Source organism: Pteronotus mesoamericanus, unplaced genomic scaffold (assembly GCF_021234165.1).
Source record: "Pteronotus mesoamericanus isolate MK-2021 breed Mesoamerican mustached bat unplaced genomic scaffold, CSHL_Meso_final contig_181, whole genome shotgun sequence".
Classification (NCBI taxonomy): domain Eukaryota; kingdom Metazoa; phylum Chordata; class Mammalia; order Chiroptera; family Mormoopidae; genus Pteronotus; species Pteronotus mesoamericanus.
In genome coordinates, this window is record NW_026555077.1 from 10635395 (window position 1) to 10659137 (window position 23743).

Here is a 23743-nt window from a genome sequence, read left to right on the forward strand (position 1 = left end):
ATATCGGTACGCTGCGCGTGTATGGTGTTTTATCTTCATGGTTTCTTGATTTTTTCCCCCAGCTGCACCATGTATAGGAGTCAGAGAAGCTGGATTGCTCCTAGACGCGGTGTTTGTGGCATGGGCACAGTAAGGGCTAATGGCCTAAGAGGGCCAACCAGGGGGCACAGACTTGCAGACTTGGTACAAAAGAAGGGCCTAAGGGGACTCCTGACCCTAGAGAAAGCGGAGCTGAAATGAGAAGGTGGGTGTAATGGGAGAAGTGAGAGAGAGAATATATATTGAACTTCCAGTGTTGCAGAGGTGAGACTCTTTTTGGCTGATGACATCATAAGAGTAGTTAGTCGCTAAAAGTGAAGGTGACATTGTAGAAATGGTTGGTGTATTAGAGTAGACTAACTGCCGTCACAAGTACATGAAAACATGCATAATGACTTAATTTACAATAGGGGTTTATTTCTTGATTGTATAAGTAACTCAAGGTTGGTCGGCGGGTTGTCTGCTTCACAGTAATTCAGGGACCCAGGATGGATGCTCTGTCATCTTCAACCAGAAGCTTTCAAGGGCGTCTGGGTATTGACATCCAGTTTCATGTAAGGGTAGAGAGCAAGGACGGGTCCACATAGGTGGTGTAATTGGCCAGATCTGAAAGAGGTGCACATCGGTCCCTTCATATGTCATTGGCCAGAGCATGGTCATCTGGCCACATCAGATTGCAAGGAAGTCTGTAGTCCTGTGGCCCAGAAAAAAAGAGCAGCCAGCAGCCCTTGCCACACTTGAGCAAAAGCATTTGCTGTTGTGATATTTGCTACTTAGTTTTGCTAAGTTGAGAGAGAAATTTCAAAAAGGCTAACTTTAAAAAATCAACTGAAGTGAAGAAGCCTTATCTGACCATACATGGGAAGGATTCATTTCTAATTCTGTTCTTTAAACCTACTCTTTTTTTAAATCTAGACAAACATCTCTATAACCCAGTTTCCTCATTTGGTGAACTGAGTTTCATACTTTTTTTCTTCCTCAGAAATATATACAAGATTTGTGTGTGTGTGATAGTGTCCCTTTATCACCCATTCTTTGCTTGCAGCAAATATTAAATAACACAGGGAAGCACCCATTAAGTCATTAAGGCATTAGCCCTTATAAATGAGCCAAAATGAATTTTGTGCCTGACTTAAGTGCAAGGCCTGTTTTCCTTTGTATTGTTACTCTAGTAAATGAGAAGTTTTAAATAAACTTCTTTTTGAGCTACACAAATATTTTATTTCTGTTAACAAGCTACTCAGTGTTGAATTTTTAAACTAGGTAAAATCTCCCCAACATGTATATTACCCACCTCAAAATTTCCACCAATGAGGAATGCAAGGCAAGCACAGCATTCAGCTGAGAGTCATTGCCTGATAATGTTGAGTCACAATCACTCCACCCACAGTGAGGCATGGAGGGCAAGGGCAGGTGGAGGCACTGTTCAGGACACATACACCGAAGAGGAATTTCTCCTCCAGAAGAGACTTTGTCCCAGGAACCATGGGATAAGATTCAGGAGGTCTTGATTTAGACTTGAATAGTTCACCATCTTCCTTTTCAAGATTATATGGAAGTTCTTCAGAAAAAAAAAAACTCTGTGTCTTGGTAAGGAAAGGTCCTTTAAAGAAACATGGTGAATTATTACAAAGTACTAGGGGTGCCTCAAAATGCTTCCTCCTGTGATATTAAGAAGGCTTATCATCAGTTAGCTCTTCAGGTCCACCCAGACAAGAACCCAGAAAACAAGGAGGCAGCTGCGGAGAAATTCAAACAAGTAGCTGAAGCCTATGCTGTCTTGTCTGATCCCAAGAAACGCAACGACTATGACAAGTCCAGAGGGAACCACATCAAAAGGGAAAATAGAGGAGATGGCAGAGACGAAAACTATTTGAAGGAAGAACTATGGTTTGAGAGGCCACACTGTGGTTTTCAAAATGTCTTTGAAGAAGAAGACCTCTTCTTGGGAGATTTTCCCCCCACTGGCCATGAAGGTAGAGCCAGGAGATTCCGCTCTTCCTTCTTTGATGTGACCCCCATCTTGGACACGGGATTTTCTACTTTTGTATCCCTGGGCTCCAGACCAAGTTCTTCTTCCTCTAGGACATTTGTCCCCTTTGTAAGCAGTGGGATGGGAAGCTTCAGACTGACCACCACTTGTAGCCAGATAGTAAATGGCAAGAGAGTTGTTACAAAAAAAGTTGTAGAAAATGTGAGAGGGAAGACTGAAGTGCAAGAAGAAAGCCTATTCCATCAGATTCCTCTACGTCGCTGGTAAGGAGTTGCTGCTAAATTCTTTCACAGGCAGACTTTCCTATAAAGCTGGTGAGCCTGATGCTTACCAAAGACAGAATTTGAATCTGAGAGTGTGTTGAACTTGAATGGATGGGTCAGCTTAGTCCAAACATCTCATTTTACAGAGGAAGAGAATAATGTTCTGTACATTATACAAAGAACTAGAAAGCAGCAGAGTTTGGCCTTTAGGACCAGGTCTTCTGATTCTAAATTGACCCTTTTCCTCGCACCATAGTGGGGCAGTAGAGGCCACCACCACAGATACAGCCTTCTGAGTCAGGTCCCTACCAGCGTGAATCCCATTGACTTCTCGACTTTTATCCGCTCCCCCTCGCTGCTGTGCAGTTACCTCTTTTTAAAGGGTCACACTTTTTCTCTTTCTAGCCTTTCTCTTAGTTTCTTTTCATCCCACCTCATCTTCTTTCTTCCTGTACATTTCCAATGCACTATATCACAATTAGGTTCAACTGAATGAGTTACCTAGGTATAGAGTGTTAGCAGAGAGAAAGAGTGAAAAGTAAATGGGTTAAGATCTTTTATATAGTTTTTTTAATAGCCAGCACTTATTAAGTGCTCAGTAGATGTCAGGACTTCTACTTCATGAGTGTTATCTCAATAATACTTCAGTAGTGGAATACAGTATCTACTTTCCCCCATCATATAGATAAGGAAATGAGATTTAGATTAGTATCTTGCTCCAGGCTCCACCTAATAAGCAATAAAATAGCGTCTTATTTTAAAATCTGCTAAAATATGCTTATCTGCTGAGCTATAACATCTGTGGATTCTTCTCTTCTATTTTTAGATCTAGGGTCTTGCCCTCATTGAAAATTTACACCTGTCATCTCTGAACCTTACTTCCATGCATGAGTACTTTCTGGAACTTATTAAGCATGCGAACATTTTGAATATTATTGCCCAACAGGTACTTGGTTACTTTTACATGAAGACAGAAGACATAAGCAATGTTAAAAGGTTCACTGAAAGCAGCAAATGATTATCCCTTAACACAGACATATAAACAGGATCCCCAGATGTGAATTACCTTTTTGTTTTGGCTTTAATCATGATACTCATGCAATCATGGGATTTTTTACTTGTTTAACTGGATGTGGTCAAACTCCAACCCATTCATTTGAGTGGGGCTCATTGGAGTGGTTCCCTGTGGAAAGTACTGGTGGAGTGTTCATTAGCATTTTTGTATTCTAGTTTCCACTCCTAGGCTCATTCTAGTACATACACCATGCTGACTGGCAAAATTTGGATTTCATTTGCATGGCAGACTTTTATACAAATTGCATAACAAATTAATAGCTTTCTTATTTCAAGGAACACTCTTATGTTTGTGATTTTTATGAGACAAATGTTTTATGTAGTTTTTCAATTTTTTAAAATTTTAATATGTTTTTTGAACTTAAACAGGAATATTCCTGCATCCCTCTGGCAAAGGGCAGTGCTCAGGCAGAGAGCACTCTTCTGGAAAGGAAACAAAAGATGGATTGAAATTAGAACATATCTCGTTTCTCTCAAAGCCCATACATTTCCACTTAGTAGTCATGCAGAATCTCCTGTATGTCAGGCATTGTGCTAGTTGCCTCATGTAACTGCATCATATTAAATCTCCAAACTCCTTCAAGGGTTTACTTCCATTTGACAAGTGATGAAACTGAGGCTCAGGGAACTGAGGTTCCCACCCAGGGCCACATGACATGTTGTGGAGACAAGGTTCAGCCCGTGGTTTGTTTGACCTGGAAGCTCACATTTCCAACATGCTCCCATTCGCCTGAGCTGCTAGTCGTGATTTAATAAGAAAGTTTTGTTGTATGCATGAATGCTATTCATTTCAAAAATTTTTAAATAAAGATTCCCAGCTCTGGCTGGGTGGCTTAGTTGGTTGAAGCCTTGTCCCGTACATCAAAAGGCTGCGGGTTCAACTGCTGCTCAGGGCGCGGTATGGGAGGCAACTGATTGATATTTCTCTCTCCCTCTCTCCACCCCCCCTCCCCCCACTTCCTGTCTCTCTCTCAAATCAATAAATATGTTCTCAGATGAGGATTCTTTTTTATAATGAGGATTTCCAAATAGAGCTTTCTTTTCACAAATCCTCGTCTGAGGTGAACTGCAGTGTGGCCACTGAACAAGGGGAAAATCAGATTGGAGCGTGGAGCATGATTTTCCATTTTCTCTTAAATAAAATCCAAATTTCAGCATTTTTCACAGACATACTTGGCTTTTGACAGAAATGCTGAGTTATAGAGGACAGTCACTAGCAAAGATGTTTAAAAATTCACTTTCAGTTAATCAGGAACTTTTCTTGTATAGAAATGCAGGCAGTGTCATCTCTTCCTGATGCCTGTTTAAAATGTGTAGTAAGTGAAGTAGGAGCAAATACCAGCAAAGATGGAGAGAAGGGGGGGCTTTGCTGCTTTTTGAAGCATTTCAAGTGAGTCAACATTCATACCAGTGTGTAAGCTAGAGCATGAGCTCTGAAATAACTTGTGATTCAGGTGCCTGTCACCTCACAGGGCCTTCAGAACAACTGCTGTGACTTCCAGGTGTCAAAAGCCCCTCTGCCAACTCTCAGACTTTCAGGTTTAATGATGGGCCGTGTTTGGGATTGCTAGCTGCTGAACTAGAAAAAATACTTTAGGGTTGGAAATTCAGTCCCTGTGTCCTTAATTTTCCACTCTTACCCTATCAACCAACTGCTTTTTTTATCCGCTACGGTTTTGAATAGTTGTCTCCTACATATTAATGGGAGACATTTTGGTTTTTTTAGTAGATGACAAAGTAAAGGTTTTCAACACTCAAAAATACCACAGACCAGTTAGAAATAATTCCTTATCCTTCTGCTCTGGTTCGTGTTAGGCATTTAATAAGTGAAATGAGTACCATGATCCTGTCAAGGAATAATGACAAGTGATTGTGTAACCCATTGCCCAGGGAGCATTTGCAAGGGTGTTAGCTCATGGAATCCCCCCATTACCCACAGAGGAGAGAGAGGAGGAAGGGACTTGCCTAAGCTCACAAAGTGGGCGTTCCTTCAGTCCCCTAGCCCAGCGACTTCTGCCCCACACAGATACATTCAGTGCACATTTTCTTCACAGCCTGGCAAAGTATGCGAGAGAGTTTGAAGGAATGGCCCCCTCGGTCATGGTGTAGGAGGGAGTCGCAGTTTTATGTGGCTCCAGTTGCACATCGTGTCCCCTCTCTGTTAATCCGGGGCAGGGGCTGGGGGGAGGTGGGTATAGATGTATGTGTGTAGAATGATGAAACAGATATGTGGAGGCTTACCAAGCATACACAACCTAGGTTCCCTAAGAGCGACCTCAGCTTTTCCCCACAACAAGTGATAACAAAAATAAGGTAGCAGGAAGTACTCTCAGTGCTTTCTTTCCAAAAGTTTCAAACCACTTTCTATACTCGGGGTCCTCATATCTTTCATGAGAAGCATGTTTTATTTCACCCCAAAGGTTTGTAGTCTCCAGGTTAGCTGGAGTGAAGGATACCTGGTTGGGTACCTGAAGGGTGTGGGGAGTGGACTCTGAGGGAACAAGGGAGGGAATTTGTGGTGGGTAGAGCCCTGCCCCTCACTACCTTATTTGGAGTCTCTAAGATCCATTAAGAGGAAGTGTGGTAGGGCCTTCAACATGAGAGGCTGATTTTCAGGTTGAGGCAAGATGATTCTCCTTTTAAAGGGCAGGAAAAAAGTTCAGAGCGAGTAAGTCATTTTTCCGACGTTCATTGATATGATTGACAAGATTCCAGAAAACCTAAGACTCTAGTCCCCATTAGTCCATCTAAACAACACACATTCAAATCTAAATGTCAAGAGAAACAGAGGGACCTATGGAAAGAATGTGAGCTTTGGCTGTGGGCAGATGAGAGTTCCAACCCTGTGCCTTTCCTAACTTCTTGATCTTGATTCTTGACAGGTTCGCTTCTTGCCCTGATTCCCAGTTTGCCTGTAAAATTAAGACAAAAATCCCTGCCTGTCCTAATTTATAGTTATTTTAGGAACTAAGTACATAAAATTCTGCATAAACTATAATATATTTTATAAATGGGAAGTGTCATTTCTTTTGGAAGCAATATGTTTGAGTATGTATCCTTAAGGGTACATACTCCAAACTTGCTGTCAGGTTTTAAAGACATTTTTTATGTGATCTTGAAAATGAGAACAGCCATGAATTGTATGTAATCTGAGAATAAAATCAGAAGATGAACATAAAAATAGAAGATTTAATTTTTTTTCCATTTTGGCATAAGTGGAAAAGTAATGATTTTAGCTTGGAGATAATCAATGTGACTTTTTTCCTTTCAACTTCCTTTTTGCTTTATTATTCTTGAGATTTTGGACTTACATGCTGGCTTTACCCTCTGTTTCCATTATAGGAAATTGATGGAAAATCCCTGCTATTGATGACGAGAAATGATGTGCTGACAGGACTTCAGTTAAAATTGGGGCCTGCTCTGAAAATCTATGAATATCATGTAAAACCTCTGCAGTCAAAGCATTTAAAGAACCACTCTTCGTAGTACAGTCAAGCTGGGGTCTCAGACCTCAAAAAATACACAAAGACATAATTCAGTTTCATGTGATGAAACTTTGTAAACAGAATACATACATGTGTATATGTAAAGAATTTCAACCAAATGAAATGTTATCCTATTGGATAGACTAGGCAATCCATCAGCTGACCTGAATTCAGCTAGGAGGAGCAAGGAGAACATGAGAACGTGTGGACAGGATAGTTTTCCTTGTGGAGTTTGTCAAAGAGAGTGAGAGAAATCAATCTTTGACATGATTAGATACCCTTCCCCAGAAAAGCTTTGAAATCATAAGGATTTTCTTCATTTCTTCATAGATGGCTTTCCCAAAATTCTTTTCAAAAATTTGGTGGAATAAGCATCTTTTGGTTACAGACTTGGGAAGGAGGAAAAAAAGAAAAAGATTGATGTCTCCCTTTATTTCCTCTGCTCCTTAGAGCTTGTGTTACTGGGATGGAATTGCTGACACCCTTTTTATAGAGGGTCCTCCACTTGACCTTATTAAGGTTTCACTGGGATATGCTGCAGTGTTTGAAATGAACATGCATCTTGGCCCCTTCAGGAGAGAACTGTGGCTCTAAAAGAAAAACTCCGTTGTGTATTGGGGATATCCATCCATATTCAGCTAGCTTTCACAGGGGCTAATGGTATTTTCTGTATAGAATGGCTTTTAAATGGGTTCTTTGTTTCTGAAGAAAGCATTTTTTCACTTTATGGTTGTATTTATAATAATTTGTTTCTGAAGAACTTTGCCAAGGGTTACAGATCAAAAAGCCTTGTTACTAGTACAGAATATTTTTATATGTATTCCTTCATGATGGTGTAATATTTTTTTAATTGCTCTGATGCTTTATTTGATTCCTGGTTTGAGTACTTGTTTTTAAAAACTTGAAGAAGTGGGCTTGCTACATCTCTGTTCAAAGAGACATTTGTTCAATCTCTGTGTGTCAATACCTTGTTGGATTGGTGCTTTGTGGTTGCAATAAAGCATTGCTTCAGTTTATTCCTGGTGTACGTTTGATCTTTTCCGTTGGTTGCTTCAGCAGTTGGTATTAAGGATTAAGGTCGCCCCTTAAAACCATGGGAAGAAATTTAAACCTTTAATAAATGTGGAACTAGGAAACAAACAGATGTATTTGTGGATTTATCTTCTCTACAAATGGAATCGTCTCAGTATGCTGTGTTCCGTCTCGTATCCCCACCCAACAGCAAATTTTAGGTGTCCTTTTAACTAAAGATTTTTGTTGCTGTTCTGTTTTGTTTTGCTGTAGACCAGTAGGGGTCATGATTTTTTTTTGGAATTTCTGATGAAAGCTATGGAACTTCCTCCAGACAAAAACTCATATTCCCACATACAAAACTTTGCAGAGGTCATGGACTCCTCAAGTTCCCTTCCTTCCCCTCAAGTTAAGAATCACTATTTTAGAAGGGGTTACAGTTCACTTCGCTGTGGAGATCATTTAGAGGATACAAAGCCTGAAGATGAGAGTGAGAAAACATAGGAAATGGTATGGTGAGTGAGGTTCAAAGATTCATTCCAAATTAATTGGAATGTGAAGTTCACAGAGTATTTGAAATTTACTTATTTATTTTTCTTTTCACATATTTCTCTGTTTATTGAATTTGTTGGGGTGACACTGGTTAGCAAAATTATACAGGTTTCAGGTGCACAAGTCTACAACACATCATCTGTATACCAGACTGTGTGTTCGCCACCCCAAGTCAAGTCTCCACCCATCACCATTTATTCCCCGCATACCCTCCTTCACCTCCCCCGACCCCGGCAGTCACCACACTGTTGACCATGTCCGAGTCCTTTCTCGCTTTTCTTTGTTGCTCCATCCTTCCACCCTCCCTCCCCAGCCCATCTCCCTCACGGCTGTCAGCCTGCTCTCTATTTATGAGTCTGTCTCTGTTTTGCTTGTTAGTTCATTTTTGTTCATTAGATTCCACAGATGGGTGAAATCATATGGTACTTGTCTTTCTCTGACTGGAAATTTAAGTAATGCCTTGTTTTTACACTTTACGTGGGGGAGGGTCACAAAAGATATTTTCTCTCCCCAAGTTCTCACCATGTACCTGTGACAGCAAACAGAAACATACACGATTAAAAGGCAGAATATAGCCCTGTGAGGGGAGAGTAGTAAAAGGTGAGAACTGCACCTGCTGGAGACCTAGGTGGGAAAGAAGGGACAGGAGCGCAAGTAGAAGAAGGGAGATGGACTGAAGAATTTGATTAACCTTCCTGAAGGTGTTTTCCACAAGTGACATAGTGATGCTGTCTGAACCCTGTACCTCAAAGGGACAGCATGAGGAGTGTCCAGGTCCCGCTTCTGTGCATCCACCTGGTACCTCCTGTAGCAGTTTGGAATAGGCCTTGGCTGTGAGTGATAAAAACTGCCTCCCCTGCTCTTACCTCACCTCAACAGTAACGTAAGTGAGACCGAAGCTTGCTTCTCTTTATGTAAATGTCTAGATAGGGGAAACAGGCATTCTCTGGTATGGTCCTCCATGAAGTTAGGGACAATATAGACTCCACCTCTCTTTTTGCTCCATTACACATGATACTCCTTCCTAGAATTTCACAGCATAAGGTGGCTGCTTTAGTTCTTGCCATCATTTAGCACTTGAATTCCAACCAGTGGGAAAACAAAAGGGAAACGGTACATACTTCCTTCTTTTAAGGACATTTCCAAGAAATTGTTCATAACACTTCCTCTGATATCTTGCTGTCCAGAATTTAGTCACATTGCCATAACTACGCTGCAAGGGAGCTTAGTTATGGTACTGAAATATTTCTTCTTTGTCTTAGAGACCATGGGCCCAGTTAAAATTCAAAAGTCCCATTATTCTGTAGATAAAAGAGAAAGAATATTGGGGGATGACTTACTGTCACTAGGCAGCTGGCCATTAAACACTTCAGGCAAATGACATTGAAAGTGTATCTTTAGTTGCGTTTTTCTCTAGATTTGAACGTGGGCTCAGACTCCTTTTAGTCGGGATGTTTTTATTGCAGTCACCTTTCACAACCATGGGAACCTTTGTTCATTAATCTCAACCTAACTCAGCCAAGCTTCAAACCTGCACAGCTCTACTTAAAAAAAAAAAAAAAAAAAAAAAAAAAGGAAAGGAAAGGAAAATATCTTAATTGAAAGGCGAACTAATGCCCTTGTTCCTCTCAAGGTGCACAGGCCCTCAAGTTCAGCCATAAAACTGTGTCTGAGGGTGCACACAGAAACACCCCCATCCTGGGCCCAAAACTGTGTTTTCTACACTGTCTCCTATTTATTATTCATTAACTGATGAACTTGACTTGCCTACCTTATCCTTTGATCTCTTGGCTTCTTTGGCATTTGGGGGCCGCTTTGCATTCACATCCCTCTCTCAAAACAAGCATTATCACTCTTAATGTTGAAGACAGCTTGATAAAGTACATATGTTTAGAAATTAAATGATAGAGAAAATTGTGAACCTTGATATCAGCTAGAAAATGAGGATTCTGAATTCAGGAGATGATGGTGTGGTATTTGCAGAGAAATGCTGATGTGGAAGAATTTGTCCATCTAAAATATGGCATGAAAAATTACTTCCAGTGGGGCCTCAAAGCCATAAATTCTGTCTCTGAAATGGTAGAATGCAGAATTCTCATTCTGTAACACCAGTAAACTGTGGAGAGCAGTAGAGTCTGAATGCAGGCATCAGAAAAAGCTCAATGGGAAGTAACATTTGGTATTTGGTGTCACTATTTATTTGTCATATGAAACAAGTGATAGAAGTTCACTTGTCTCCATGCATCACAGTTCTAGTTTTGTAATAGCTCCTAGGCTCTCTTGTTTTCTCTTATCACAGCCAGAACATTCGCCATACCTACCATAAATTAGCATTTAATCAATTTTAAAAAAAGGGAAAGCAAACAAAAGAATTAAATCATTTCTCAGCCTCTGTTGACAGCTTTCAGGCAAAACTAGCAAATTAAAGATAGTTTGCCTTTCTTACACGCAGAATGAAGGCCTATGACAGGCAAGCCTGAGTACCTTGGCAATAAGGGAAGCTGCTTTCATGCCTTTCCCTCTTACCCCCAATTCAGAGAAAAGCAGTGTGATCAAAATAGGCCATAGAAAGCGGCTGGAAGTACTTGAAATTCAGCAGGTAGGCAGCCTTTGTCTCCCGACAACAGCAAAACTAGAGCTGTCTGATTCCTTTTCCGATCACACTGGATTTCTATTAATGCGATCTGGGTCTGCAGCTAGTAGCAAATATGCATGCCACGTGGGGAAGCCCTTCAAGAATGCAAGTGGGCCTGAGCATGCCTTGATGCCAATAGATTTTATGTGAACTGTTTAATGTTGAATTTGATTATTTTTAACCAAAGGGGCTGACAGGATATCAGAACCACAAGGGACTCAAAAAAGTAATTGCCACTCCACCTCCCATCCCCACCCCACATCTGAACCTCTATGATTCAGACTCTAGAAAAGGCATTTAATGAACTGATTTAAAGGCAAGGTCACAGACTGGTTGCTTTTCAATAAAATCTAAGCTGACATGTTTTCCTTTGGCCAGTGTGTATATGTTTTCACAACTACATTTGCTTTCTTCTAGGTCAGGCTCCAATTTATTAACAATCTTTTAATTCCCTACCATTTTGCTGCCAGCGAATGCATAGTTCTACATTGACTATCTGGACCCTGAAAGTATAATGAAATTTAGACCCCTGATCTGAAGCAAAGAACACACAGACAGGCTCCTGCAGGTAAGCTATTTCAGGAACTAGAGATTACAAGCACAGTAAATTTCATTGGAAGTAAACTGGTATATTGCACTGGAATGTACAGCAGATATGAGCATCATTTTTGATGCTTAGTGGACATAATGAATATGATGAAAAAGAGACCAGTTGCTGACAGTCTCCTCATTCTGTCCTCAACAAATGTCCCACGTGAGCGCGGATTCTGTCCCTCTGAACTTAGTATACTCTGTCAGGGGCACACACTGTCCCTCCATTGCATTAGTGAAATATATCTTTGGAGGAACTTAATTTGGAAAAGTCTAATGACCCACAGTTATCCAGCCGCTCCCATATTTGGAAGCTGAATGCAAAAAAGTACTGGTAGTGATCCATCTGCCTTTGACCGTCATTGCAAATGGGATCTGCAGGGGTCAGGCCTGGGCACAGAGCCATTAACTGTTTTCTGTAATGACTGGAGGATGAAGTTAAATGTTCAAAGACCCGAGTACAGTAGGAAAGATATGTTTCTTAGGAGAAAACTTGTTAATTCTGCTTCTACTCAGGAACAGAAGCCACAGGAAGGAGGGAGAGAGCCATGGGTGCATTAATGAGCAGCTCGTTAGCTTCATGCTGTAGCTCCAGAGGCAATTAAATAGTTTGGGTACCATTTCTGGCCAGTAGTGGCAGTTCTACAGAGAGAAAAAGAGATTACAACAATCACATCCAAGTTCATTTGGTGACTGTGGCTGTCTTCTACCTTTGTGAACCGCAAGAAGAGAGTCATGTCTCACCTACACTGGGGCAGAATAGCAGAGGAGCCTGTGAGTAAAGCAAGAGAAGCCGTTGGCCACCCACAAGTTGGTAGCTATATTAATTAATGTCTGTTTACCTCAGTTAGGCAGGCTGTTCCTGTCTACAGTTATGTCTAGGGAGAAATCAGGAAAGCTGGGGTGTCAGGTGATCTCCAGATAGAAAATGTGCCCCCCTTCCATAGAATAACTGCATGGGCAGACCTCTGCCTTTATCATAGCACAGGTGGGGAAGAGATCAGTGAGCAAAACGGTAAACAGCACTGAACATACTTACTACATGTGAGCTGGCCATGGCCAGGGCAGCCAGATCTACAAACAAGATAAGGGAACATGTACCACAAGGTAACACATGCTGTCACCTAGGCATCACCCATGGGACATCTTAGGTCACAGAGCTGAGAGGCCTTCAGCTCCCAGAAAAGTCAGTTAAAACACTCAGGGAATGATCTGCCATAAGGGTCTCCACTCTGTCATCTCTGGGACACACCTGTGGCAAAGCTTTCATGTTAAATGCCTTCTTGCTGAATTAAAGATAGAATCATTCTGTAAATTGTGTTTCGTTCCCTTTTTCAGTGGGTTACTCTCTATTTTTATATGCTGGGAACTATACAATTTGAAAATAAGACTATTAAACTCATCAGGTTATGAACATAAATTTGAGGGAAACTCAGTAAAACTCTTCAGTCTATTAATCCTACCATTAACAATTAGTGTTTGGGACAGTATTCCCTCCCCTGTGCCAGAACTCAGTGACACCAGTTGATACACTGTGGTGTAGTGGGTGGAGGCACTGGGGCTGTTCCAGACACATCTGAGCTTGAACCCAGCCTCAACATTTACTTGACATGGGAACTTGGGTAAGTTGTATGGCTCCTTTTAGCCTCAGGTACCTCCTCTGTTCTCTAGTGCAGATACACAGAGCAAGCAGCACTAGTCTGGCACTGCCCCATAAAAATATAAAGCGAGCCACATTCGTAATTTAAAATACTCTGGTAGTCACATTTTAAAAAGCAAAAAAATAAATAAATAAATAAATAAATAAATAAATAAATTTAACCCAATATATCCTAAATTTACCATTTCTATATGTAACCATTATAATAGCAATTAATGATATGCTTTATAATATTTTTTCATGTCTTCAAAATCCACTGTGTACTTTACACTTATAGAACATCTCAATTAGAACAGCATAGCCAAGTATATCAGGATAAACTCCAGTTGAGAACCCAAATAACGGTGACTTAGACAAGACAGAATTTCTTGGTCATGTATATGAGGGCTGAAGGCAAGCAGGTCAGGGTTGATATGACCACTCCATGCTCACTGGGTCCCAGACTTCTCCTGAAGTGTTCCTCCACCATCCTTAGCACACAGCTTCCTCTGTTGTCCAAGATGGCTGCTTAAGCTTCAGTTATCAGAACTGTATTCCGGCCAAGAAGAAAAAAAGTTGCATATAGCAACTTTCACTTACCGCTCTTTAACAAGAACTTAGTCACTGGGCCATGCTTACTTGCAAGGGAGGCTGGGAAGTAGCCAGCCAAGTAGCCAGCTAAATTAAGGACAGGAATATAAATACTGTACGGAAGCAAGCAATCCTTCCATAATACCAGTCTCATAAGGTTGATGGAGAATAGAATGAGATTACATTGTACAGTCAATAGTATTATATGTACAGTGAGTTAAAGTATGGTTTTATTCTATGACCTTACTCCATTTCAAGCCCAGCCAAGTCACAGGATTAACAAACATGCTGAATCCAAATGCTGCTCATTTGATGCATCCTAAAATTATTAAAATATAAAACAATTTCTTTCTTAGGTCCTTGAATACTGGGTAGTTCTAAAACTTTGTAAGGGCACATAAAAGAAGAAAAACCTGCATTATTTAAGCTTCATAAAAATTTGTTATGCTGAGTTAAGGGAAATGTGCTAAGCAAAGGGCATGTTTTTATTGGTCCCCAAAGACATAGAGAAGTTAGTTTGAAGCATTTGTGAATTCTAAATACATCCTGTCCCTAATTAAAAATGAACATCCAATGACATTCAGAATAGGTTTGTGAGGCTAATGAGAAGGAGACTTCTGATACCTTTGGGTCAAAAATAAAAAACAGCAACAAAAATTAAAAATAAAAACATTTTAAAATCTGAGTAGATCTGCATTCATTAATTTGAGCCAATTACGTTGACAGTCTATTTAATTGTCTATTTGGGCAGATTTCATAATGAATTTTTAATGCTAAGGTGACTTCTCCCAGCCACCGGAATGCAGGTTATTCATCAGCCCTTCTGTGCGGTGTGCATACGGACTGCAGAGTAAGTTAACGTTGCCTAATCGACACATAGTTGAAAAGGAAAACTTTGGAACTATGCATACACCGGGGAGGAGCAAGGGAGCACTGCTGACTTACCTGTCAGCCCTTGTGCAACTCTATCAACCTCCGTTTGTTCAATTGCCTCCTATGTAAAATAAGTAAGTCCAACTAGAAGTTTATTTCTGCAGTTAATTTCTGTGATTTTCTAAGGACTCAATTATTTGAGTTACATGTGTCACCGCTCCCCTACACCATTCAATGAAAACTCACAGCCTTGTCGTGTTTTACACTGTCATTTCCCATTCAGAAGTGTTCTAAGATTTCGGTCTGATTGATTCTCTCTTCGCTGTGCAGTGGACTGGGATCAATGGGCTTGAGAATTGTTGAGTCAGCTGATTGTACAAACCTATAGTTTTAAATTTAAATCACTCTCACTAGATCCCCTGGTAGAAAGATCTCTTTAGGAATAGGACTTCTCCACAATCAGAGCCTAGAGTTGAGGGAATGAAAAAACAAATTTCCCAGTGGATTCCTGGGAATGATGATAAGCCACTCCTACTCTTTGGTTAGCAGATCCATGTGTTCTACCATCTGGGGATGGAGCCCCATCTAAGGGTCAAGCATTGGGGGAATTTCCTGCATCCTGGAGGTGCCATCGCCAGGCTCACGCCTCTGCTGGGCCTTTAAAAGACGTTTCGTTCCATCGCTCTATGGGGCCATTACTCCTGGGTGGTGCAGCATGTGACAGGACCAGAGGACCATATGGCCATATACAGACCACCTTTTATTTTGAAGTAGATCCCTTGGTTTGACCAATATTTTGCAAGATTGTATAAACCCTTGAATAAAGCTGCCGGCTGAGTCCCTGTAGGCAAGAAAGGCAAACCCATATCCGAAATATGTACCAGTTCTGGTTGAGTCACTGCCCCCTGTCAGAGTGAAAGGGGTCCAATGTATTCAGCTTGCTGCCAAGTAGCTGGTTAGTGTTCTCAAGGATTGGTGGCATATCAAGTTCTCACTTCATATTGGTCTCTACTGCTGGTAAGTTGGATATTTGTTAGCAACAGTTATGAGCAATATTGGAAAGCAGAATGCCATGTTTCGGGGCCCATGTAAGGCCCTATCTCTGCTACTATGACAACTGTACTCATGAGCCCACTGTGCCAGCACTAGGATTGCCAGGGACAAAGGATGACTGACATCAACTAGCCAAGTCATTCTGTCCACTTGATCGGTCAGCGTCTCTTCCATAATTAATGTTCTTTGATAGACATTATGCAATACGAAGATCCTCGCATTTAATGTCCACTCCCACTGTGACTTGCACCCAGGTCTTCATTTACAAAGATGACCGAGTAACAGTATGGAGAAGTCAATGTCATTTAAAGAAGAATTTATTACTTATATTTCCTGAGAAAAGGGGACATGACACACCATACAGGGCCACGGGGAAAGCATCAGGTTTTTGTCAGGAGGCAGAACCAAGAGCAAGGGAAAAGCCCAGGCCAGGACCTTAATTGGAGTGTCCACAGGAAAGGCAAAGCAAGGCAGAGTAAATAGTTTAGGATTCGCTGGCGCTGGTTTGAATAATTCCCACAGGCTTTAGGGCATAGGGCTGCCTCTAGCTGTCTGGCTCTTGGCCCTGGGTTGACTTGCGGCAGGGGAAATGTTGGGGTGGTGTTTAAGTTAGGTAAAGGAGGTGGTTAGATTGCATATGAGAGACATGCTCCCAAGTAAGTTTTCATCCTTAGGAATTAGCTACACCTGGGAAGGGTAACGTCTCCCTGGGTGTGTAAGTCCCCCCGACATCTCAGAACATCATAAGATACAGAAAATAGGCATACAGCCCCATTCACAAGCCTCTTTCTTATCCCTAATTTCTCGATCTTTCTCTTGCCAGGGGCCTGACCAACCAACCAACCAAAATATTCGCCCATGAGTTGTCATATAGTCTTACCTAAGGCCGCTTTTGTTTCTACACAAAGTAGATGACCTTTTAGTGCATTTCCTGAATCTTTACTCATTGGGAGGATTGTCTTTTGCCACTGTCATAAAAACCTCCTTCCTCTATGACCACAGTTGGATGACATGGCAGATGAAGTCCACATGTCTTTCTTGTGCCCTCTAGCCCTACCGTGCCTGATCCCAGACCTATCATTTCCATCTTACAGTGGATTCCTGTGGGGCTCACCAGACCCTAATGATTGGTGGGTTTGCTAGAAACCTGTTCATGATGAGCACCTCCGGCCACAAAGTCTCTTAATGTTCCATAGACAGACATTTGTCTTTACTAAGACTCACTAATACACCATGAGCTATTTTTCAAATAGTGAGTAGTTCTCTTCTACAGATAGCATGCTCCAAACCGTAGAAGTCTGTGTGGTCATTTTCCTACACAGCATCTTCCCCACACAGCATCTTGCTCTAAGCCCCACATAGCATCTTCCCCAATCAGAGACACTTCTAGTACAACATGGTCTGCTAATTCATATGGCCCAAGCACTAGGGACGTTTGTACCCAGTCTGGACCTGCTGCATAGCCTTTTCCTACCCTGGGCCCCGTACAAAGCTGGAAGTCTTTCTTAATGGATTGGACCAGTATTCCCACTGGAATTCCCACTGGAGTATGACACCTTCAAAACCAGAAGAGATTTCCAGGCATTGTGTTTTCTTCTTAGTGGTAGAAAGATTGAGATGCAGGAATGTGTTCTTTATTCTGAAAGAAACATCCTAGAATGCGTTAGACCAAGGGCCATCAAACTTTTTCTATATAGGGCCAGAGAGAAAATATTTTAGTCTCTGTTACAACTACTCAACTTTGCCATTGTAGCACAAAAGCAACAATAGATGAGACATAAACAAATGGGCCTGGCTGTGTTCCAATAAAATTTTATTTATAAAACACACGTGATAGGACAGATTTTTCCAACTCCTATCCTAAATCACTCCTAAAAACTTCACTAATATGGTGGACACCTGATAGGTTTCTCTACCTTTCTCTGGAGCACAAGCATCACCTCTTGCTCCTCCAGTCCAATTCACAGGATGATTCCCTGGGTATGAATGGTCAATGTGGTGTTCTATGAATATCCAGACAACCAAGGTTCCGTATACAAACAGCAGGACTTAATGTAGTCCTGAGCAAGACCAAAAATGAGTATAATTGTCCATCCCATGTGTATGGAAATTGCTTCTGTTCCTCCTTTTTAAATTTTTTTATTGTTATTCTATTACAATTGTCCCAATTGTTCCCCCTTTGCCCTCCCCCGCCCCGCCCATCCCCGCTCCCACAGTCAGTCCCCACACCGTTGTCCATGTCCGCGGGTCAGTCATACATGAGCTTCGACTAGTCCCTCCCCCTTCTTTCCACCATTATCCCCCTCCCCCCTCCCCTCTGGTCACTGTCAGTGTGTTCCTCGTTTCCACGCCTATGGTTCTAGTTTGTTTGTTAGTTTATTTTGTTCATTGGATTGTTCCTCCTTCTCGATTTGAAAGTCTGCTGGGTTTTATCCAGTACCCTCAGTATTCAGTCTCATGTAAAATCTTTAAATTCCTGTGAGTCTTTGCCATTCTTTTGGGCTGTAGTCCCTTTCCTCCCTGAATAGGCCCAGCATGTCTCTGTCTGGTTTATGATGTGACTTGACCCTAATGAATAGGTCTGGTAGCCAGGAGAGGAGGTGGAGATAAATCCCAGGGGGCACTGTTTCATGGCTGGGCAGAAGCCTCTGTTTTGTCTGCAGGCCGGGGGTTGGGGGGCAGTGCTAGCTTTTAACAAGGAGGAGTAGGTCAGAGAGTTCAGGTAAATCTGAGGATCTGAGGTCCCAGCTCATCAATCAGGACATCAGGACCCTGACTGTGGTGTGGCAGGCCTGTCAGGGTTGAGAATTCAATCTTCTTTGGAACTCCGTTATTCTTATAAGTAAGTTCTGGGCTTGACCCTAAAATTTCTCTGACATCTGGTCACAGTCTGTTTAAACAGGGTGGGACAAAAGCAGGTTTGCAGTTGTGAGTACACAAAACAGAATTTATTCTTGTATTATTATTTAACTATTGTATTATGTTCCATATGAACAACTGTAAATCTACTTTTGCCTACTCTGTATGCTGCCAAAGAGGCCCTCTCGTTTTGCCTTATATTGGTTATTAATCATCCTCAGCTTTTAATTCTTTCTAGATGTTTTAAGGGTCCCCAGCAACACCCATCCAAATTCCATAGTCCTTGTAATAATTATTTCTCCCAAACCTCTCAAGCATCTAAGATACTGTCCCTGCCAAGATATTCCCTTCCTCTAGTTTCCCCTCCTGATTCACCTCTGGTGAAAATTTTAACAATTGCATGACTACAACATTTCATGGGCTTGTTGCCAGCTGACCAGAGAGTGGTCGAGCTCCAAAAACTCCGTCTTAGAGTCTTCTTCCTAGAAATACTCCTGGCATCCCAGGTTGGCTTGCCCATGAAACATGTAGTGCGACCCCGAGATTATCATGCCAGGTTTACTGAGGAGTGCTCTCTGGAACAATCCCTGTGAACAGTGAGGGAAGCTGGATTGGACAGATGGAGAAGTTCAACTGTGACACAGGTACAACAGAGTCCTTAGCCAATCAGGAGCTCTGGAGCTAGAATGTCCCTGCAGAGTCGTTCCAACTGAGGCAAGGAGGTCAGGACTTTGTAACCCTCACAATGACTAGCAGAGGCGTGGGTGTAAACTTGGGGGAAGCAGCTTCCTTTAACCAAAGGCAATTCCTGTGCAGGGATCTAACTGTGCCACCGGAGGCCAACACGTCTGGCATATGAGTGCTCTGGTCCCAAGAGAGATCTGGGTGACGCATCAAGACATCTCTGGCAGGGGCTTTACCACGCACTTTGTGGGCAAACACTACCGCACGCTGAGGATGGCAGAACAAGGAACGGAATGAGCCTGAGTACTTGTGCTATCACCAAATGGACAAATCATTCCTGAGATGGTCTGTCTCAGCTTCTTAAGTAAATAATATGTCCTTTCAGTTTAAGACACTCTTATGTATCCAGTTACTTGAAACCAACAGCAGTCTCACTCACACATGCATTATCTCACTTACTCCTCAGTTACTCTGAGGTAAGAATTATTATTATTTCCATTAGAGAACTAAATTAGAGAACTAAAGATTAGCATAAGTTGCCCAAGGTCACATAGCTAGAAACTGGTGGAACCCAATCTAAAACTTACTACTGCGTATATCCAAAATCCATGCTCTTCTGTTGGGAAATGCCCTGTACGGTTTCAGAGACTTTGGCCCCACCGACAGGCGCGAGGGCCCCAAGGCTGGAGCTAATCAAGGAGGCCTTGGGAAAACAGGCCACTGAGGAGACAAAACCTGTCCCCCTGGCAGGGGCGCAGCCCCTGCCTCCCTCACATCACCCTGCTTGGCCATGTGATGGTCGGTTGTTGATGACGGGTAAGTTCTCTCAAGAGGAGGGACATCTTAAGTCATACATTGGCCAGTATGGGCAGCAGACAAGGACTTGGGGGACACGGAGAAAGGGCAAAGGCCTGCACCCCTCGGCTTGGTTTGGACATGGCCAGAGTCCTCATTCCATCTGAAAGAAGTCTCCTTGTCTCTTGGTGGCTCTGCTCCACCCACCTGGCTTAGGCTTGAAAAAATACTAAAGACAGGTACAGCCCTAAACTGTATCGGACAGTTCCTGGGGACAATCAGGCCTAGAACTAAGTAAATCTCAGCATGTGTGTTCTTCCCTCAAACCTATGATAACTGGCTCATGCTGGGAAGGAGATTTACATTATTCATAGACATAGACCTTGTGTTCCTCCAATTGTTATCCATGATCTCTGTTTTCTGTAAACACAGCCTTTTGACATTGATTGATGAGCTTTGCTGTTTACCCCTGTGCATAGGGTTCTCGATAAAAGCCTTTGGACACGGGGGTTTGGGGCCTTCTCTCCCCTAGAGGGAAGAGCCATGCCCCCTCTCCTGGCAGACAGAGAAGTGTTTGCAATGACTCGTGTTTATTCCCCCATCTGTGACACCCCTGGGGCGGGCTCTGCAGGATTCAGAGCCCCGCTCCCTCCTCAGGTGGCTCTGGACTGTAACCCTCTGGTCCAGGGACCCTGCGCTCCACTATGGGGCTCCCCACAATGTGTCGCTCCCCGTGACACTCTTCAACCTTTTATAAACACCTGTGGGACAGCTGATCGAACTGGAAGGGGAGTGTCACCATGCCCAAGATGTGGAGAGAATAATAGCCTGTATGTTCATAAAGAACTAATGGGTATCAGAAGAGCTGCCCTCAAGATACTCACTGTCTTCTGACTTGTTATAGTAGGTTGAGTGATCACCCCGAAATCCTATGTCCACACCCTAATTGCCGGAACCTGTAAATGTGAACTTATATGGAAAAAAAAAAGAGACTCTGTAGATGCCAGTAAGCTAAGGATCTTGAGATGAAACGATCACTGTAGTTTATCCAGATGGGCCCTCCCTATATCCACACAGGGAAAACTGACGGACAGACAAGAGAAAGAGGCAGTGCGACCACGGAGACAGAGAGCCCCCGAAGGTGCCAGAAGAGGAAAGAGGAAAGAGCAAGGGTGGAAGCTTTTCTAGAGCTTTTGAATAGAGCACAATTCTACCAGCAAGCTTGTGGCGGGCAGTTAGACAGACATGAGCAGGGCAAGGATGACGGGCCAAGTACAGAAGGTCACCAGGGCAGAGAGCCCTGGGTGCCTAGCAATGGGCAACATTGAGAAAACAAGAACCTCCCCCCAGGGGAATGTTTCTTCTCCTAGCGTATTGCTGGTCATGTGGTTTTGAACCCCTGAACTTTCCTATCACTGGTCACATACTTTAGACCCCTTAACCTTTCATATCTCTGTGCAATTTGGACCCTCCCCTGACATTTTCTCCCCTGGCATGTTGCTACTCACGCGCAAGAGACCCCCTTAGAGGAGGAATGAGCAAAGGCCCTGGAGAATAGCTCTTAATCATTAAGCCCCCAGGACAGTGAGCTCTGACCCACATCAAATATGTCTAGGCCTCAGTTGTGTTTCAGCTCCAGGCCCAGAAAAGAGGCAAAAACCGACAAGTGGCACCATGGCGGACATCGAGACCAGCTGTATTAACTAATGACCCTCTGCCCTGGTGCCGACCAATCCGTAGAGACCATGACCCTGAAAGGACACACCTAGGTAGCTGATGATATTCTACTGGGATTGTCCCCTGAGACTTTCAAATAAACACCCTCAAGACAGAGGACCCAGCACTGTTCTCTCGGTGGAGCACAGCAGCATCTTTCCCCTCCCCCGACACCGAGGCTCAGTTTCCTTGCCTCTCTCCCCTAAGCTCCAACGGCCCTACTTTTGCCTCTGTAATTTGTTTCCTGAGCCCATTTCTTCTACAACTCACTTCTTCCACTGTGATTTTATAAATAAACTTTCTCTTACAGTTTGATTCTTGGCTCTGAATTCTTTCTTAGCCTGAACTCAAGTACTGAGGTTGCTGAACCAAGGGCTGGTCTGACTCCACGTAGTTGATTATATTCTTTATGTGGTAAATTTCTATTGGAATCCTTTGAACTTTAAGGATAGAATGTAAACTACTTCCTCAGAAGATGTTATGGCACCTCTAGAGATGTGAGTGAGCATTGTCCTGAACAGAAGGTCCATAGCCATTATATTCTCAATAGCGCCTCAGCAAGATCCAAAAAAAGACTCTAAGAATTTCTAAGAAAAAGTTTGGGTGAGTGGAAGAATGAGAAGCAGCTGAGTCCTTTGAGAAATGGGAACAAAGAATATGAAAAATACAAAGAGATTGTTTCCAATATTTGGAAGTAGAAAGAACCCAGTGTGTGCGGTTAGAAGGCTTGAAATTCATGCCTTTAGAAAGAAGGTTTGGTTTTCTCATACATGCAGGTGAGGAAGTAGAAATTACAAAGGTTTTATAAAGGAAACTACAAAAGACAAGCTCCGTTTAGCCCAGAGTCTAAAAGAAAGGATGTGTTCTTTCTGGACAGAAGGTTAGGAGGTTAGAGAGAAGTTAAGCTTCTGTAGTTAAACCTCACAGGTGATTGAAAAAGATAAATTCTCTTTCAATGATGAGTAAGTGAACTGTTGTCTCGAAAGTGTTATTTCTATTGTGGAGCAAAAGGGACAAAAAGCAGGTTATTAAAAGTAAAGAATGGTATAACATTAAGCCTGACTCCAGAAAGGCAAGGGAATAGGCACATTTTCTGAGCCTGTCTCAGTGAAAAAGTTATGAGATGGGATTTAGAGAATTTGGAACAAGCCTTAGCCAGGATCTTGGCTGCCAAAACCATAAGGTCCAACAATGGCTACTCCTTTCAGTGCCATGCCAACTGCCTCCCAGGTGGTAAATGCACCTGCATGATTCCCCCATGAAAGTACTTGAGATGGAGTCGGGGTAGGGACGGGGGCGGGGCGGGGGGGGCGGGGGAAGAGGGGAGAGTGTTGTGTGAGCAGCTCTGCTTTCCAAATTGGAACACAGTACCTGCAGCCATAACAAAATTACAAAGTGTTTGATACAAATACCTCACAGGTGTTTACATTCAGGTGGCCTGTTCCGTCTGCCAGCCCTGGAAGGAGCAAGTGAAACCCAAAGCCTGGTTTGCCGCACGTAGTCTGCAGTCCTAACCGCAAGACAGCATCCTTTACAAACCTGGAATCTGGTTGAAAATTCGCAGACTGAAAGCTTTCCTGCCACACATCTGGGATATAAATCTGCAAGTCATTACAATAAATGTTTTAAGAGCTCAGGAGAAGCAAGTGCAGATACGCATAAAATGGGCCACTCTTTCTAAGGATTCTGCCCTAACACGGATTTCTTCTCTGAAGCCGCTACAGTGTTTCTATAACTTGCATGACCAAGACCGTATCAAGTGAGAAGAACGGACCTAATTAAGTTTTTCATATTGTTTGCTTGTTCAGGAAAAATTATGTCAGACTCTAAATTCCTCTTTGAACAGAATTATCAAGTGAGCAGAGGAATAAAACGTACTAGCCATTGGGC

At 42.5% G+C, this 23743-nt stretch overlaps 2 protein-coding genes across 3 annotated transcripts in view; one reads left to right on the forward strand and one right to left on the reverse strand.

Annotated features, from left to right (window-relative positions):
- SAMD13 (sterile alpha motif domain containing 13) overlaps positions 1 to 7102 on the forward strand; it is a 51291-nt gene extending 44189 nt beyond the window's left edge. For both annotated transcript variants that reach the window (XM_054566914.1, XM_054566915.1), the window contains exon 4: positions 6712 to 7102. In XM_054566914.1, coding sequence (XP_054422889.1) covers positions 6712 to 6855 — 144 coding nt within the window. In that variant the 3' untranslated portion in view covers positions 6856 to 7102. The remainder of the gene's footprint in view (positions 1 to 6711) is intronic.
- Positions 1 to 23743, reverse strand: part of GNG5 (G protein subunit gamma 5) — a 166025-nt gene that overhangs the window by 18793 nt on the left and 123489 nt on the right. The gene's annotated exons all lie outside the window — the stretch shown is intronic.